This window comes from Sphaeramia orbicularis, chromosome 13 (genome assembly GCF_902148855.1).
Source record: "Sphaeramia orbicularis chromosome 13, fSphaOr1.1, whole genome shotgun sequence".
NCBI lineage: Eukaryota > Metazoa > Chordata > Actinopteri > Kurtiformes > Apogonidae > Sphaeramia > Sphaeramia orbicularis.
In genome coordinates, this window is record NC_043969.1 from 43122326 (window position 1) to 43142688 (window position 20363).

At 37.3% G+C, this 20363-nt stretch overlaps 1 protein-coding gene across 1 annotated transcript; it reads right to left on the reverse strand.

Annotated features, from left to right (window-relative positions):
* Positions 1-316: 316 nt before the first annotated feature.
* LOC115431957 (probable ATP-dependent RNA helicase ddx6) lies at positions 317-16353 on the reverse strand. Its single transcript, XM_030152694.1, is given in 15 exon segments — positions 317-574; positions 3280-3459; positions 3551-3652; positions 5455-5518; positions 7119-7235; positions 7488-7616; positions 7704-7768; positions 7771-7822; positions 9269-9363; positions 11528-11674; positions 12967-13096; positions 13419-13523; positions 14185-14248; positions 14875-15508; positions 16233-16353. Coding segments are annotated over 13 exon segments (1464 nt in total). The 5' UTR covers positions 15093-15508; positions 16233-16353; the 3' UTR covers positions 317-574; positions 3280-3283.
* Positions 16354-20363: the final 4010 nt, after the last annotated feature.

A 20363-nucleotide genomic window follows, 5' to 3' on the forward strand; every position in this document is an offset into this window, starting at 1 on the left:
TGTTTGCAAACAGATGGCCCAACCAAAACCCAACAGTTATGAATTCACCTACGTACTCAGACGTTACAGTAGTTTGACAAATTTTCCCATTAGGTGAACGTGAGTATGGTATGAAGAGTGAAAGATGACGTGTGATGGAGGGTTATTACTTTAGAACAAGTTGAACTGCTTGTTAAGGCACTTGATACAAATTGGTTAAAATTTCTAAAATAAAAGGTGGAGAATGGAGGGTGTCGTACGGTGGTCTGTTGGTGCTGGCTTTGTGTCGTCGGTGGATATGAGTCGTCACAATGTGCATCGATACATCATTTTTTTTTCTTTTACTTGGTCCCATGCTTTCCTCTCAGTGCTCATGTCTTCAGCGTGTGGTGGTGCAGCACAGAGCCCTATGAAGGCAAATGAGTTCTTCCAAAAACGCTTCCATCCAAATACACATTCCATATGGTGGCATCCAAAAAAAAGAAGACAGACAGAACTGTACATTAAAAAAAAAAAAAAAAAAAAAAAAATCCAATACGGTGGGGTTGAGGGGAGGAAAACAAGGGGTACACAGGGGAATGAAGGATGGACTGATCTGTAGAGAACAAAAAAGAAGATACATTAGCGATCATCTAAAATAAAGTACCTGTTTTAATAAATTTCTAGATCAGGGGTGTCAAACTTTTTTTTATTCAGGGGTCACATGATCTCAAGTGGACCAGACCAGTAAAATATTAGCATGCAAGTTAACGACCCCAAATATTTCACTTTTAGTGCCAAAAACATTTAATTATGAAAATATTTACATTTACAAACTATCCAAAACAAAACAAAAAAAAAAAGATGTGAATAACCTCAAAAAAACTGAAGTTTAAGAAAATAAGTACAATTTTAACAACATTATGCTTCAACTTATTTATACATGTGCATTACAGATCAAATCTACAAAAAAAAAAAAAAACACATTCAGAAACAGGCAGAATATTGGTAAAATTTACCTAAATTTTCTTTAGACATTTCAAGTTCATATTTGCTCAGGTTCTTCACATTTTGTTGTTAAAGAATAGTAGGTTAATGTAAATATTTTCACAGTTTAATGCGGGGGTTTTTTGCACTAAAAGAAAAAAAAAAAAAAATCAATTCATTATTTATAGGCATAATGTAAAAAATATATATATTTATTTTTTACATTAAACCAAGATGCAAATTTGGAGTTATTGTTTTTGTTCAGTTTGTTTGTTAACACTAGCAGCAAAACTATTGGTTCAATTCATACCAAACTGGGTTTATAGATTGCCAGAGACCCGGAATAGATGTCATTACATTTTGGGAAAAGTAGGTCAAAGTTAAATTTTTTAGGATTTAAAAAAAAAAAAAAAATCTTCCCCTTTACTTATAAAGGGTGAAATATGTGTAAGGGGCGGGGTTTCTAGTGCCTGGCACCACTTGTTTATAGGTTATTATGCCATTATTATGTTACTCTAGATCACATTGGTCTGTATATGAAACCTCAACTAAACCCAGTTCGACACCCCTGACTTCAGTGTAACTCTTGCACTTTACAGATTCATCCTGCAGACCAGATTAGAACCTTTAGAGGACGGTTTTAGCCCGCAGGCCACATGTTTGGGACCACTGTTCTAGACTAAAGCTCCTTCATTTCGTTTATTCATTTCTGCATACTAACTGATCTGATCATACAACACTAGACTGAAGGGTATTTACTGGGAGGACTCAGACTAGATTCTGTTTGAGCTTGACCTTCACACAACAATGAGAGGACAGATCATCAGACTGGAGGACTTAGAGAATACATTGTGGAGATTGTTGATTTGAGGTGTGAGTTCTTAAACCTGTGTGAGTCAAAAATACTGGATTAAAAGAACAGACTGATTTACCGTCTACACTGGTCCAGTCACGTTTTTAGAGACTTCACGTCAAACTGGATTCTGTTTCAATCAAACAGGTAAACAAAAATCAAACAGGTCTTTAAACATTACTTCCTGTTTGGTGCCGATAACAGTACAGTTACCGACAGTGATCATAAAAATTCAAGTCAGTCTTATCCTGATGAAACCAAACCTGTTTAACAACTGAAGACTGATCAAAATACAAATACAGCCAAAGTCTTCTACAGCAGCAGTTTCATAATCATCCTAATCATGTTGGAATTGTTGTGATAATTCAATTAAATAATAGCTAAACACAAGCCTGAAGCCTTACACAGGGTTTCTACAAGTTAAATTTAAGACTTTAAGACTACTTTGAACAGCATTTAATACCCATTTCTCGGCCATACTGGTAAAAATTTGTGACTCCTAGAATTTAGGAAAATGTATTCATTTACTCCAACACCTTAATTCCCACCATTCGAGTCATTTCTCACTGGGGGCTAAGTTAGAAATAATTGGTTCCTAATTTCAAAATAAATAGTCGAGTTGGAACCGAGTCGACTAACGTCACTTTCTTTTCAGTTTAGACATTTCACAGACTCAGTTAAACACAACACAGCCAACAAGTTTATGGCAACATAACTTAAAACCTACTGTATAAAATGTAATACCTTTTAACCTCCTGAAACCCAGGAAATGTCCGCAAAGTACAAGCTTTTTGTTTTTTTATTAAATAAGTGCCTATATTTGAGACATCATGCAACAGTTTTTTCAGATGCAGTTTTTAAAATCTTTATGGAATGCCCTTTGTGGTGGACAGTTTTCTTTTTTGTATAAAGCCGTGAAACTCTTGTCAACAAATGTGGACAGAAAACCCACAGCTGGGTCTTAGGAGGTTAAAGACTTTAAGGTATTAAATGCAGATTTGTAAATTCAAGACTTAAGACCCCGCGGGAACCCTGCTTTCACCACATCTGATTCTCTTATATTCGGAAACTGTTCCCATTTGTTTTTTGCCTGAATCTCCACCATATGGACGTAAACAATGCAGTTTAAATCACAGCTGATAATTTTCTATATTAGCAGAATAAACACCTTATGACCCAGTCCTCTTAAAGCCACATGTTGGGCTTAGTTTATTACATTTGATACTAAAATGTCAAAGGGAATAAACGTAAAACTTGTTTTAATACAAGTGTGTGACATGTTGTTTTATCTTCTGGTTGTGTTTTTAGATATTTATCCCATTATTGCTTATGTTTTAGTACATGTCATCTTGTAATATGTATTTTAAGTAGTTTTATCCTATCTTGTATTTTTACCTACATCTTTCTACAGGACTTTGTGTTGTTGTAAATGTGCCATATAAATAAAGTTGACCTTGACCTGTTTTCTGTGACAAACTCACTGGCTCATGGCTTGACTTCTTCACCACTCTCACTGTGGTACTCTGCCACGTATAGGCTCTTGTCGATGATACCAGGGATGGGCTTGATCTCTGTTCCGAGCTGCTCCTCGATCCCCTTCAGGTTGAAGCGATCATCGTAAGTGATCAGGTTGATGGCGAGACCCAAGTGTCCAAAACGTCCTGGACGATAAGACGGCAACAACTTAAAAAAAAACTTGTCTGAAGCATTTTTACTCTCAAACTGTAAGACGTCACCGATGGATGCTCTTACCAGATCTCCCAATGCGATGAAGGTATGTTTCTCCCAGTTTAGGGAAGTCAAAGTTGATGACAACATTCACAGCCTGAATGTCAATTCCTCTTGTGAAGAGGTCTGAAAGAAACAGCATCACAACAAATCCCCATGAGTCACTAAGCTGTTCAGAGAATAAATATAGTCGACTGGAAATAACCTGACGGGCCTGTGGTACCAGTGAAGTGGAGGTAAAAAGGCATGTGTCATAATTATGCAGAGTATGAGTCTGACCTCACTTTCACTTTATTTTACAAACATATCATGGGAAAAACAACACTTTTTTTGTTTCAAGGTTAGTTTATATTTCTTTAAGTACCTATTGTGATAATATTAACTCTAAATATACACTGTTTGAGTAAATGCCACTGATTTATAGTTCCTACTTACGATTAGACATGCTGCCTGAAGGTGATTTAAAGCACTATGACCACTTAAAACACTACATGTTTGCAAAACAGGACCCATGTCCTTGTATCTCACCAGCACTTTCCATCAAGAATCAATTCCAAGTTGAATTTGCGAGGTTGTCATTTTCTGCTGCTACGTTAGAGTCCTGTGGTCTTGATGCAGGAGATCAATCTCCCAATAGAAGTAGGTGGTACTTTCACTGGAGGTGAACTCAAACTAAATCAAAGTCCACATACAGTTGAGGCCAAGATTATTAGCCCCCCCTCTATGAAATTAGACAAAACTGTTGATTTCTCTGTGGAAATGACTGTTACAACAACTATTATAGTGTAGTTGTTTCCAAAATAACAGATAAAATGTCCACTAAGTTTGTTTAAGATACTTTGATATACTGAGTTAAAACAAGAAAGGGCAAAAATGAGACGTCCAAAATTATTAGCTCCCTGGCCATTAATAGTCAATTGGACCCTTTCTGAGCCACAACTAACATCAACCTCAGAGTAGTTCTTTACAAGGTTGGCACAGGTCTCCTGAGGGATTCTGGCCCCTTCTTCCATTGAAAATTGTTCCAGCTGGTCCAAATTGTGTGGTTTCCGAGCATGGACATTCACTTTGAGCACCTGCCACAGATTCTCAATAGGACTGAGGACTGTGCTCTAAGCGGGCCACTCCAGGACCTTGGATTTGGTATCCTTCAGGAACTGTTGGACCATTTTCGATGAATGCTTTGGGTCACGGTCTTGTTGGAAGACCCAGCGATGACCTAAGGCTAGACTACGAGCAGATTTCCGCATATTATCCCTCAAAATTTCAACAGAATTTTCTTTTGTCATGATGCCATGCACCCAAACAAGGCTCCCTGTGCCTGAGGCTGCCAATCAGCCCCACAGCATAATGCTCCCACCACCATGTTTAACTGTGGGTTGAAGGCCTCTCCCTTTCTTCGCCAAACATAAGCAACATCCATGTGCCAAAACAGTTCTAGTTTAATGTCATCAGACCAAAGCACTGACTTCCAAAACTCATCATTACCTTTCAATGGCACCCATGACCATTTGAAAAGTTAGATGAGTTTTACAAATACACTACAAACACTTGTTGTTACCTGGCATTTCCATGAAGAAATCAAGAGTTTTGTTTAATTTCACAAGGGGGGGGGCTAATAATTGTGGCTTTATGACTTCCTATCAGTGATCAACAGTAACTATACTAATATCTGAAACCATTAAAATATGGACCATTAAAAGTGAAGGCAAATTTTTAATACTTCAAATGGTCGTCCAAAATAAATAAATAAAAATAAAAGATCAAACTTTCTCAAAACTGAACAGATGGTGTACCTTGCCACTCCACAGGAAACTCAAAGCTTTAGCTACAAAACATATTTACCAGTGATCATGACTGAACAGCCTCACAGTACGGGGTCAGTAACATACAACACAAGTCCTCCGACATGAGCCTTTACAACTCACCAGTGCAGACAAGATTCCGACAGAGGCCGTTTCTGAAGTCGTGGAACACACGGTTGCGATGCTCCTGAACAAATAAACATAAAAACTGATTGGAGGGCACAGTAAGCGATATTTTGGAACACACATTTATTACGATCACAACAGGGAAGCTATTAATTCCCCTCAGGGAAATCCAAAAACATAACAGCAGTCCACCCAGGAAGTTATGATCAAGCAATTACACACATTAAACTAATGTAGTTTGACTAACAAGAACTGTCCTCTGTAAAATATGGACCATAAATCACCAAAGATGTCCTCATGCAGACATTTTTTGGTATTTTCACGTGGTCATAAAGAGTGAAAAGAGCAACGTTTGCCACTGTTATGACTATCATTAGTCGCTTTTCCACTGACCCTCAAATTGTGCAAATATAACTTGCTCATAAAAATTAGCCTAAAGTAAAAACAACATTTTCACCAAAATTCTCATTTTTCAATGAAAAGTTTTTGTGCTGGCAAGAGGTGGTTTTTGGGCATAGTGAAATTGATATATTACGCAAAACTGCAATGAAAGACCTTTTTCCTCGACAAGAGTCACATGAATAACAAAAAAAACCCCGATGTTGACAAATGTTACAACAAGCAAAGAAGAAGAGTTTTAACAGAAACATGGCGCAGTACGTGTGGACACACCAGGAAACCTGATCATTTTTTAAATTTAGTACGAGAGAGGGGTAATATTTCATAATAATGAATATATCTGTAAATCAGCGTGATATTTATGTTTGTCGCCATGTTTATGGAATGACTTCTCGTGTCATCTGGCAATAAATAAACAAATCATCACATTTGTGATTTAATGGAAAAACTGACATTACACACTTCTGTTTGACATTTAGTAAATCTCGGTAAAGTTTTGCACAGATGTCCAATGGAAAAGCCACTAGTGTGTTGTGCAAATTTTATATTTTGTCCATTTTGGGTTTGAGTTGTAGACAGATTTTACTGCTTTCCAGTATAAAAAAAAACAACCTACAATGCACTTTATTTACAAATAGGATGTTTGTAAACCCTGTCCATAAGTTTACTGGAGTTAGAACACTAAAAAGTAAATTTTTTCCTCCTCACTGAAAAAACTTGCCTTGGGTTATTTTTATTTTGCAGGTTTCACTTAATCCTATAATTTCAGTGCAGATACCACTTAAAACATTGCTGCATGTGTTGCAGTTTCTAACATAAGCAGCCATAAAATCTAGCATTTTAGGAAACTGCAGTGGTCCTAAAAAACACCTGTGAAACCCTGGAGGGAACAGCAAAGGGAAACAAACAGAAGGTCCATCACAGCAGCACATCAAGTACACTCTTTCATGCCAAATATTCCAACAGTTTAAAGACAACAGCCTAGTACATGTGAATTTGTAAAGTAACAAATGATGTTAATCATGTGTTCATACAGTTCAGAGGGAACTCAGATGTGTAACTGTGTTGTTCCTCTTTGGGATTAAAAGGTGCAGTGACATTTCAGAGGCAGCTATGCAGCACATCAAGCAGAGGCATGTACACATCTACGTGAATGCATCACATGCACAGCCAAAGAAACAGTAGCATCTGATCTGGCATCGATCCACTGCACTTTGACTTGTAAACAAGTTATTCTAAGGTGGTGTGTGTGTAGTGCTGACCTGTCTCATCTTAGCGTGAATGTAGAAACATGAATAACCGAGCTGAGAGATCTTCTTGGCAAGGAGCTCTACTCTCTGAGAGGAGTTGCAGAAGATTATAGACTGGTTGATCTGGAGCTGAAAAAGAAGCAACAACAAACCTTAGCCAAAAGATTCATAGTTAAGGCACTGATTATGTTTTGAGTGTCCAATTTTGAATTTTTCCAATAAACAATAATATACAAAACATACCTTTGCAAAAAAGTATGTGTTAGACCTTATTAAAAGTTTGTATAGGAGCCAAATAACAGGGCTTTTACAGGAGTGTTTTATGATACAGCTGAAGGCCAATTAGAACAGGATCGTCAAGAGCAGGAACGCTGCACTTACCCTGGAGAACAAGGTGTTAAGGCAATGGACTTTTTGCCTTTCAGTTACATAAGCATAATACTGAGTCACACCCTTTAGTGTGAGCTCCTCCATTAGGTTGATCTCGTAGGGCTTCTGCAAGTGCGAGGTCTGGAAGACAAAGATGAGAGGAGTCACATCCAGGTCGAGTTTCAGATCATCAGTTTCATTTATCAGGTGACAGATTGATTTAAGTACCATAAACTTCTGCACACTGAGAGGGAAGGTGGCAGAATACAGCAAAATCTGCCTCTGTTTGGAGAGCCTAGGATCTCCTCCATCATAAGCACGAAGTCCTGAGACAGGAGTTTGTCAGCCTGTAGAGGACAAAAGAAAAGAGGCCAGGGTGAGAGTTGACCCCGAGTGAGGTCGTAACTGTAACTTAATCTGGGCTGAACACAAAAAAGTTAAATTCAATACGTTTGTGGCACCAACAACAGGGTTTCAACAGCAGCAAATACTGAAAAATGTCTTGTCATCAGACTGACATATGTACGCAGAGTCAACACATTTTTATTTAATGGTATTAAGTTAATCCTTTAACCCTTTCGGGCTCATTCTGCATGTGAGATTTATTTCAGACTGACTCAGTTTTATTGTCATTCGATCAATGGTACATGATAGAATGAAATGTAGTTAACCAGGTCTGGGTTTTAGCATAAGAACATAAAGAATAAAGAAAAGAATCTAAATTAGAATATACAAATGTAAGTAGGGTAGAATGAAACTACCATAAAACAAACAAAAACAGTGAATTAAGTGTGTTGTTCAGATGCATTGTAGAGTATGATTTTAAATATTCCTAAAAATTCAACCGAAATCTCAAAATGTGCAGATGAAATAGACCATGTTCTATCCATGGACATTTGAGCAGCTCAGTGTACCCCATGCCATTTGTGGAATTGAGGGCAAAACAGAGCAGTGAGTGGGACCGACTCACTATAAAAATAGACGGTTTGGGCTTTTTGTTAACGCTGTTTTCCTTGTTTTTAGGTTTTACTGTTTGCTGTGTTGTGATTCTCCCAAACGCCCCTGAGTTTTAATCATGTAATTGTTTTTGAAGTTCAACCGGGTGCCAAAAAGCAGCTGAACTGATTAAGAAAAAAACGCCTCCGAAAACAAAACCTACTGGGCCAAAATTCAAATCTTTGTTGTTCAGTGTGTTCCAGTTCACAGTTCATGTTCAACATCCTAAATGTCTTATTGATGTACATTCTGAGTGCCTTATTTGGTAAAAACCTGTCAAACTTCAATTCCCTCTCTGTCTTTTTCTGTTAATCTGCCCTGTTTTGACCCTAAAACACACGGTAAAGCAAAGAAAAGGAACAAGCACATACTTGCAGCAGCTTTTATGACACTTCTACAGCTGCAAATTCCAAGCAGCTCGTTTCATTGAAATAATGTCTCAGGGGTTAAAGGGTTAAACAAATTCAAGTTGTGGACAACGGCATTTTGTTGGGAAACTCCTTTCAATGAAAAAAAGAAATAAAACTGTAGAAAGGACAATGACAACTGATCTTTAACTACACTGTTGGAAAAGGTTTTGTGCTTTAAGTGTAAGAAAAATATATGAGCAGAATATTCAAACTACAGATTTGTACCATCATGTGTAAAGCAGCCGTTTGTTAAAATGAAGAATTGGCATAAATAAAAGTACGGCTGTGGAGCCAAATATCAGTACTTGTTTTGGAAAGTCTAAATATTCTCAGCCATAAACATAATGGAACAGTTTGTGGTGAATGTAGAAAACAAGTCAAACTCACTTCATCTAGAACGATCATCTGCACTTGATTGACTTTGGCCACTCCTTTCTTGATGAGGTCTAAAATACGCCCAGGGGTTGCAATGACCACATGAACTGTTTAAAAAAATAAAAATAAAAGAGAAAGTACATCAGATCATCAGCACATATGAACACACAGGGCCCAGAATCAAAACTATAGACAATTAGAAGCATGTTGAGGTCAACTACAGCCTTAGACTAGTGATCATACGGTTTTAAGACAGATGATTCATGTAGAGGATGTATTGGTGGGATTTAAACACCACTGACTCCAGTTTAGTGCATATATGGATAACATTTTTCATCTAAAAACTATCCCAAGGCCACAGAATATTCACCCGTTTTGAAACTCCGACCTTCAACTGACAATTATTCCCATTCAGCATCAAAATGACATAAAAACCAAAACTAATGTGAATGCTAAATAAAATATCAGAATATATTTCACTGGTACAGAAACAGAATCCTAATTATTGCCATAAAAAGACAAGAACCACCGTGTTTTAATGATGTGGCCATGAAGATATACAGAATATTTTGGGGGTCATTTCCAGTATCCAAGTAAAGAATTTTATCCGTGTTCAATACAGACAGAACAGATGAGCCAGACTGACAGATCTGTTCAACAAAACGTTCTACATACATTTATATAAACCTGCTCTGATCTTTCAAGAGACAAATTTAGAAGGCCAATATAACAATGACATGAGGATCTAGGAATGCCTCTGGTGAAAAGAGTGAACAGGTTTTCCCGATGGCTTGCGCATCTTAGTTATATATAAAAAACTAACAAAACACAGACTGATGAATAGGATGGTTAAGAATGACTAAGATCCACTTCATGCGACAATGCTCTAGGGTGAAAAAATTTTTACCAGATGTACCTTTCATTTAGATGGCTACGGCGTTTTGGGGGGCTGAAAGCGCAAAAAAAGTGAACCACCTTCCAGAGTGGAGATCTTAAAAACGCTCCACTCTTGTGTCACCATCTAAAGCAGGGCTCTCAAACTCATTTTCTTTCAGGGGCCACATTCAGCCTGATTTGATCTCAAGTGGGCCGGACCAGTAAAAGACTAGCATAATAACCTATAAATAATGACAACTCCAAGTTTTTGTCTTGTTTCAGTGCAAAAAAAACAAACCAAAAACATGAAATTATGAAAATGCTGACTTATAAACTATCCAAACAAAAAGCTGTGAATAACCTGAAAAAAATTTAATTTCTTTAAAAATAATAAATAAATAAATAATAAGTGCAATTTTAACAATACTATGCCTCAACTTATGTGCATTATGGATCGGATCTACGAAGACACTAAACAGTAACAGGCAGAAAATTGTTAAAATTGTGCTTAATTTTGTTTAGACATTTCAGGTTGTTCACATTTGTTCAGGTTATTCGCATTTTATTGTTACAGAATAATTTGAAAATGTAAATACTTCCATAATCTGTTTTTTTTCACTAACACAAAGACAAAAATTTGAAATTGTCATTATTTATAGGTATATGGTAATATTTTATTCATATCAAACTGAGAACAAAAATATGAAGTCAATTTTTCTTGTAGGTTATTATGCTATTATTTTACTGTAGATCATATTGGTCTGTATGTGGAACCTGCACTAAAATGAGTTTGACAGCCTTGACTGTGGGATTTTCGCACTTTGCACATTCATCCCACGGGCCGGATTGGAACCTTTTGTGGGCCACATGTTTGACATCCCTGGTCTAAAGGGTTGAAAATGTAAAGCTGCATTTTCTCATCACATAAAGTTGACATCACAGGCACGCACCAGTACAGGAAAACATGCCAGATTATTTCCCTGCGACGGACCTTCAATTTGCCCCAGTCGCTGTAATTTACATCCAAGAGTCGTTTCAGCACTTGACACAAATCTACATAGAGTAGTGTTTTGTTTCCTGTTTTGTGATTGTATTTCGTGCTAGGAGGGAACAGGAAGAGAAGTAGAAAGGTTCTACACAGGTGCTTGGTCTTGGTGGTGGTGATGTCATCTAGCCACCTGGTGTACATACGACTACAACCATAAATAAGAAATTTCCCACACTTTTGCGTGTCCGTCTGTATGCAGATTTATCCACAGAACTAAAAGTTAGAACGCAACGCCACTTTTGTGATTTCGGTTCAGACCGTTACAGTCTAAACGTAGCCTAACACAGTAATGACCCGAAGCAGAGAAACGCTGTGTCTGCACAGATTCCAGTTAATTGTAAGTTTACCTGTTTCGTCGAGTCTCATGATGTCATCACGTAGGTTGGTTCCACCTGTGGTTGCCATTACCTTCACCCCGCCCATGTGTTTGCTGACCTGGATACATATTTGGCTTACTTGCAGGGCCAGTTCTCTGGTGGGCACAATGACCAAAGCTGGAAAAAGAAGCAGGTGACATTTAGAATAGAATCTCTTGTCATTTTAATAAGTACAACAAAATTTAAAAAGGGCCATCCAATCTGTACATCATATAAAACCTCATATAAAATACAAATTACAACAGTTAAATAGGTTTCAGGTAAAATAACCAGCAGCCACCCCTCACACACACAAACATAAATTCTGTTTTGCCACTGACTCCTTTAAAACATGTTACACATCAGATGTGTTTTCCTGTATTGAATGTGGTGACTGCTGTTGGGTAGAAACTGTTCTTAAATCTCTTTGTCCTTGTCTTTATTGTTCTGTATCGTCTGCCTGGCGACAGCTGTTCAGAGTCCATCCATGGTGTGAACTTTCTTTTGCAGATAAAGGTTTTAGAATTGTACACACAAACTTAGAAAACCTTAGTCCAACTGTGACAGGAACAAGGCTAAGTATCAGCTGTTTGGCATGACAATTAAGGCTGAAATGATTGACTCAAAACTTTTAAAAAAAATTATTCGACTGCAATTTTCCTGAATTGAAGTTTTGCTGCTGCTAAACAATGGTTCTGCTGTTGTGTTTCACACAGATGTTTTTTGTGACGCAAATGACGCCAGGATCAATACAAACAACCTAAAGACAAGGATAAAAGGCAGGAAATATCTACTCTCACTTTTCTTCAATGGAACCATCACTTACTCCTTTAAACTTTACAGTATTCACACTAACATTAAAAATATTTGGCTTTATTTTTTTTTAAATGTATGTTAATTCCATCTTGTTTGTAAGTTACACATAAATTTGTTGAAGACCACATATTGTTTGTAGATGTCATTTGACTTGTCATTCATACAGCGAGAAAATATTTTATACATAATTATGTTATTGTTATTTGTATACGTATTTTATATACATATGATTTTACTTTCATACTTTTTGTGGTTGTTTCAGCTGGTTCTGGAATAAAAGAAAGTAGTTTGTCACTTTCAAACATGTCTTTCACAATTACCATTTTCTGCCTATTAACATAATCATTTATCAAAAATTAGTTTGATTCATCATTTACAAAAATATTTGATAACAGCAGCTCTAGTTACGATGTTTTAATGTACAGACAGGAGCTAACGAGCGTGTTTGATTCTAGTCTTTAAAGCTAACAAATAGACCAAAACAAAAACTGCCTCAGACTTTGCACTCAACCAAAGACTTTGTGGAAGAACTCAAACAAAACAGAATCTATATATATTCCTTTATCCATTCCCATGTCACCATAATCCTCTTGATAAATGAGCATCTTTCTCACCTTGTATGCAGTCCCTCTTCAGGTCAATGCGTTCAAGTAAGGGAATGAGGTAGGCTCCACTCTTTCCCGTGCCGTTCTTGGCTCTGGCTAAGATATCCCTTCCTGACAGTGCAATGGGAATGCTTTCCTCCTGCACAAGAAGCAGGAACAGTTTGACAAGAAGTGTTACTTCTCAGATATTTACATTAAAGGTTTAGTCATTAAAAATAACAGAGTGAACATATGGGAAAAACAAACTTCTGAAGTTACAGCTCATCGATTTCTGAAGCGTGTAAACAAGTTCACCTAGAAACCACTACAACTTGATCTCAGTATAGATCGGGTTTAAGCTGCATCCTTCCAAAAATATCCACAACACACAGATACGAAAACTACGGCTACCAAATTTAGAAAATAAACATACACTGACTGATTGGATATGGACTTTGAAAGCTGTGCAAACAAAGGTGTACCTGGATTGGAGATGGCTTTTCCCAGCCCATCTCAAAGATTCCCATGAGCAGCTCTCTCTTTAGGCAGTAGTCTTCAAATTCATTGCCTTTAGTTGCAGTCACATCCTGTAATTTATCATATAGGTTAAAATGAATAAACCTTGATGTAAACTTATGGGCTTTTAAACTAATGAATATCATCCATTTCAAACCTAAAGGGCACAAAGATACATGAAAGAAATTACCACCCAGTGTTGTGAAATTCTGAAATACTTAATCCAAACATATCCTCTTGACGTCAGACCAATGACAAAATGAGCAGCTGTAAATTCTCAACTACACTGACCTCAATTACACCATTAGTGGTTAGAACACTGCTGCTGAAAAATGTAGATTTCCCACTAGAATTAAGTAGTATGAGATTTACAGGACTTGACTTCCAAGTTTTATATATTATATAACTCACATTGTAGTTAACATTAAGATCAGTGTGGAAAATAAATGACTACATAATTGTTAATGGACAACAAAACGATGTGTTAATATTTACTAAAATATACAAAAAATTTGAATTATATTCCCTCCCACCAAAAACAAAAGTTTAAGGAGAATTTTCTTAGTCCCTTTTTGCATGGCTGGAAAGTCTGAGTGATAACAGTAACAGAAGAGGTACTTGCTTACATCGTTACATATTCAAGTAAAAAGATACTTCTAACAAAAACTAACTAAGCAACTGCATTGATCCTACATGTTCTACATCCAAATTATCTCTGTTTAAGTTACAAACCGAAGTTTTCATCCTCATGTCCTTTGGGGGCAATTTCAAGCTCTTCTTCCAGTCATCTCTAGGCCTGTAGAAGGTAAAACTTGTTTAGAAATAAGCTAAATAAATATTTTAACCCATAGGGACCCAGTGTGACTTTAGTGGCAGTTCCCATGAATTTTTCTCTCCATTTAATGTTTCCTAAGTGATTTATCATAATTTATTACAATATTATCCTTTGAATTTGGCATTTTTTTCCAGTGGAAATCATCCATTTTCCTATGTTTAATTCACCAATCATGTAGATGTTCATAAAAGCTCAGAATTAATTCAAAGGTTATTGTATCAAAACAGACAAAAAAAAGTGACTTTCTGTAAAATATCATTAACTGAACATAAAAACAAGTGTCTATCCACTGTCATTTATGAAACTCCATGGATTTCATTAGTGAATTAATGTTGTAGAAGACGATGAATGGTGTTTCCTTGGCAACTATGAAGCTTCTGAACATCCAAATGGGTCATATCTGATGACCATGAAAAGATGACAAACTGTATTTTACATTATTTACATGTATTGATAGGATTCGTGGATCAACAGTTATTAAACAGTTTAGATCAGTAGATGGTTTTAGTCACAGGTGGATGTTTGGGTCTTTATGGGTTAATTCAGACAACACTTCATTTCGATTATGCAGGTTTCATAAAACTTACCTGATGACAGCATTAGGTGTAGGGGCTGACACAGAATTGCCCATGTTAATTGTGCCTTTCATCTGGTTTATCTGGGGTTTTTGTGGGCCGCCACCGCCGCCACCACCACCTCCTCCACCCCCACCTGGTGCTCCAGCAGTCTTCGCTGAACATATAACCTGTCCATTCTGGTTGGACAGGCCCAGAATCACTGGGTTCTCTGTTCCTGCGGTGCTCATGACTACTAAACTTAAAACTTTTCTGTACCAGTCACAATGAAACCTCTAACAGTCGCCTGATGGAATGAGTCCTCTCTGTTGGGACCACTCCAAGTTTGAGAGATTGTCCTCCTCTTCAGACTATTAGCTATCTCTTAAGTAAATTGTGCTGATCCTTCTCAGCAGGCTCCACAACAGTATTGTTCGTTCTGGGTCATCAAGTGTCAACAAACAAATGCCTCTTTCCAATCTTCAGAAAATTGCTAAGCGTGGATATATTTAGCAAGTTGGGGATTAGCATAAGTGTCACTCGCCGATGCTATGAGGAAAACCATATAGCAGGAGGGCTCAGCTAGCTCCAAGTACAGGCTCACTGTTCAGCTAGCCATCTGGCTTAGCTTTACCAAGCCGTAGCGTCCTCTCAGGTTTTCCCAACCCTGAAAAATACGAGAAGCAGAGTTAGAAACACCAGTAGAGATAATATACATATATGGCAAAGCTTATCTGTACGTTACCGTAGTAGTTTTATAAAGTCAGTGTTAGCTAGTGAGCACCTTTAGCGGTGACTGTAGTTCGTAGTGTTATTTAAAGCTAGTTAACCCTTGCTAACAATGTGGGAACGTCGTCAGTGTATACAAGTTAGGTTTATTACCAGCGCTAGCAAAAATATAACCTTTATTTAGTCTGACATTAACCTTCGTCAACTATTTCTAGTGGATGAACGTGTGTTAACTTGAAAAATCGATGGATTCAGAGCCGTATGTGTAATCCAACCAACACAGAATTAGCTCGAATAAGCTAAAGCTAGCTACCGACCTCAGGCTAACGCTAACTAGCTTAAACTCACGCTACTGTTACGCAGATTTACTTGGTCCTACATATTGACGCAAAGTCGACTATAACTACACTAAGAGTTATGGACGATGTATGTTTGTGTGATTTCTTAATAGGAAAGCCGGATATGGATCATGTTAGTGAACGTCAGTTAACCAGCCGCTCTGGAGAAATCATGCTAACGCTGCTAGCTAGTTAGCTAACAGCCTTGGCTACCGATGTCGAAATAACATTAGCAGCTTCGGGTTTAGGTTCAATGTAGAACAGTTAAATGTCTGATAAAGAGCTACCCATGAGACGAGGGTGCGTAAAGGTAGAGGCAGTTACCTTAGACATGTGAAATAACCGGCTCCCTTTGAGGTGTTTGAAGGTGTATTCGGTTTTTAGCTGACTACGAAAGAGTCTGGTCCAGCAGCCGTTCAAGATGGCTCCCACCCGTATTTGAACCCGCCCCCCCAGCACTCATCAGCTGATCCCAGTTCAATCACACACAAGTTTCACATTAAAACAGAATATTTACCTTGTGCACCCACTGCAGCAGATGATCACCAGTGTCAGAGCTGTTTTCTGTCAGTACATCTGTCCAGATCACTTTCTTTTTCCCTGTTATTGTCAAATCATAGTGAATGATTCAACACATATATTGTCATGTTTTTGTTTCTTCTCATCTGACTCACGGATCAACTATGTACTTTCACATTCACTTTACAGAAACTGTTTTGTGCACAACAGTTCATATGAAACAATGAAAACAAAGGTGACGTCATAATGTAGATAATCTTACACAATCTCAACTACTATCACGGTAAAAGTCTTTGTGTTTGAATACGAGTGGCTGCATCAGACAGACACAAACAAATGCAAATGATTTATTTATTTTAAAGTAAAGTAAAGTAAAATCAATCAATCAAATTTTATTTATATAGCACCAAATCATAACAAAAGTTATCTCATGACACTTTACATATAGAGTTGGTCAGAACCAGACTCTAAGCCAATTTACAGAAACCTAACAGAATCCTCCAGGAGCAAACACTAGTGACTGGTGACAGTGGAAGTAAAAACTACCTTTAACAGCAGAAACCTGGAGCAGACCCAGACTGTGGAGGATGGACGTCTGCCTTGACCAGTTGGGGTTAAAGAGAGAGTAAAGGAGGAGAAAAGAGAGAGCGATAGAGATAGAGAGAGACTGGGGGGGGGGGGGGCACGGATGCAGTTGATGCACAGAAAACTGAACTAGAACATCTATGGAACTGTATAATAAACACTATCATCACTACATGGATAAGTGAGTGATGACTATGAAGGAGGAGAGAGGCAGTACCACAGCAGCAGGTCCAGAGATGATCCAGGGAAAACCTGTGAGGTGATAAAGCACAGAGACTCCAGGGAAGAAGTCAAGTCAGTAACATGTATTCACTGGGGAGTAAATAGAAAAGAAAATTAGGAGAGAAAAGGTCAGGGAGAAAGAGGAGCAGAGAAGAGCTCAGTGTATCCAGATAAGTCTCCATCAGTCTAAGCCTATAGCAGCAGAACTAAGAGCAGCCTGAGCCACCCTAACTATAAGATTCATCAAAAAAGAACGTTTTTAACCTAGTCTTAAACATGGAGAGGGCGTTAAAAGTGAAGTAAAATAAACTTTATTGTCCCCTGGGGGAAATTCCTCTTGGGCACGGTGCTACATATCATTGCTTCACAAGACAAGATAAAAACATCATCACATGGACACACTCTAACAGTGACAGTTAGTCTGTCATATAAAACAGACATGGACTACATTTGACAATCACAACACAGAACATACAGAGACGCCTAAAGTGCAGAGAGAAAAAAAAGAGTAAAGGGTGCTAAGTGCTAAAGTGCTGTGTGTTTGTTGCACGTTGCTCTTTTACACTAGTTCTTAACATTGTTCAGCAGCTTAATGGATGTTGGGACAAATGATAATTTGAGGCGGTTAGTTTTGCACTTTGGCATACGAAATCTTCTTCCTAAGGGAAGAAGATCGTATTCAGAGGACAATGGATGAGTCGGGTCTGAAGAGATTTTGTTGCTTGTTTCATGACCAACTGGTTCTACAGATTATCTCTGGACTGATCTTCACTCATACCTGTAATCTTCATTGCTGTTTTGTGCATATTGTCCAGCCTGTTCTTCAGTTGGACTGATAGGTTACCATACCAGGCTGTGATGTCATATCTGATGAGGCTGTCTAAGAGAGCTCTGTAAAAAATCAGCATAATTTGTTAACGAGAAAAAAATCTACAGAAGGAGCAGGCTGACGTCATGAACATGTTTCCAGTACTACTTCATTTTTTGGTTTTAAGGTGCATAACAGTCACCTAGTATATTTACATGTTGGCCATAGTTAATATACATTTAATCAAAAGCACAAAACAGACAATAAAAAAAACAGTGACTCATTTGTTGTATTTTGAGGTGAGCAGCTGCAGCTTCACTCATACAGATGCAACTAAACATTAAGAAAGAATCCAAAGTATGAAGTATCACACTGCACCATCTGATTTATCAAAGTTCTACAGTAGAAGAAAATGTTACCATAGACCCTTAGAATTTTACACAAACTGAAATATTATCATGAAATATTTGCAGAAGAACCTTTTTTTTTTTTTTTTTGCATCAGACAGACACAAATAAAGCAAAGCAACTGATTTTGTCAATTACTATTAACAAGAAAAAATAACTGATCTAAATTCTCGACAATTTCAACATGTCGTGTCCTGGATGTGTTTCAAGAGGGATTATGTCACAGAAGGGACCATGTGGGTTCTAGAGAATAGAATACAATTTGTATTTTATCAGTAGCAGTTTGTCACACACAAACTTCGTCAGTATTGCTTGAAAAAGAGTGGGAAGAAGAAAACGTATTGAATCCCACCCCCATCTCACATTTATACAACATAACACATTACTTTGGTTTCCTTAATGATAAAGTTACATCTGTTTAGAGTCCTAAAAATGTAAATTAAAGATAGAAAACAGATTGGGAAAACATATATATTACACATAGTAACTGTCTAACTGATAATCTGCATAACTTATAAACAATATATTTCAACAATAATTACATACCGACAATGGTAATGGAAATGACACATACCAGTATGGTAAACATGGTGCTTTGGCTTTTCAGTTTGTTCCTATTAACACAGAAAACATGTGACGTGATTTACTCTTTTCAATTTTTTATCCATTCAACAGTAGAATTACAATTCAATTAAGTTCAAACATCATTATTTATTTGTCCTCAGGGGCAATTTAAAGGCACATATGAGCAGCATGATTACATGATACTTTAAACAACCAAAGAAATCTAAGAAATCTAAGAAATAAAGTATAATATAATATATATAATATAATATAATATAATATATATAATATAGGGCGACACGGTGGTGCAGTGGTTAGCACTCGTGCCTCACAGCAAGAAGGTCCTGGGTTTGATTCCAACACCAGTCGACGGGGGGTGGGACCTTTCTGTGTGGAGTTTGCATGTTCTCCCCGTGTCTGCGTGGGTTCTCTCCGGGTACTCCGGCTTCCTCCCACCATCCAAAGACATGCACTGATAGGTTAATTGGTTAATCTAAATTGCCCATAGGTGTGAATGTGACAGTGATTGTTTGTCTCTATATGTTCAGCCCTGCGATGAACTGGTGACTTGTCCAGGGTGTACCCCGCCTTCGCCCCTGTAGCTGGGATAGGCTCCAAACGACCCCTGTGACCCTAGTGAGGATAAAGCGGTTCAGGAAATGAATGAATGAATAATATAATAAATATAATATAATATATATAATATATATAATATAATATAATATAATATATATAATATAAATAATATGAACAGCTATGTACAGTAAATAACAAAGCTGTACCATAAATATATATGTAAAAAGACTGAACTGTATGGATAAAGTGGATAAAGTGCAACAGGATTTGACAGAATGTAAACATCAGTTCCTTCATATGTTCAAGTTGTTAAACATATTAATACATTTATTCCCACTTTACCCAGTTAAGGTGTTGAAAACCAACTGTAAAACATGTTGAATCTGTCTGGACTTTACTGAATGGTACAAACTGTGGTCACAAGGTGGCAGTGTTGAGTAAAGTCAATACCTACATAGATTTAAAACAGAGGGCATGCTGGGTACCAAGGTTATAATAGTTTTGGATTTTTCATTATAGTTTAGTTTTATTCAGTTTTTACTTTTTTTCCCCTCTAATTCAGTTAGTTTTAATTCATTTTTAGAGCAGGTTTTCTGGTTTTTATTAGTTTTTGTTATTTTCTAAATGCTTAGTTTTAGTTTAGTTTTAGTTTCTTTATATCTTTTCTCTTCTTCACTGTCATTTTCAAATAAATCCCAGACAGGACTCTGCTGCTTTCTCCCAACTTTAGTCTCCATGTTTCCAGGTAGAGTGGGGACCAGAAGACGACTGGAA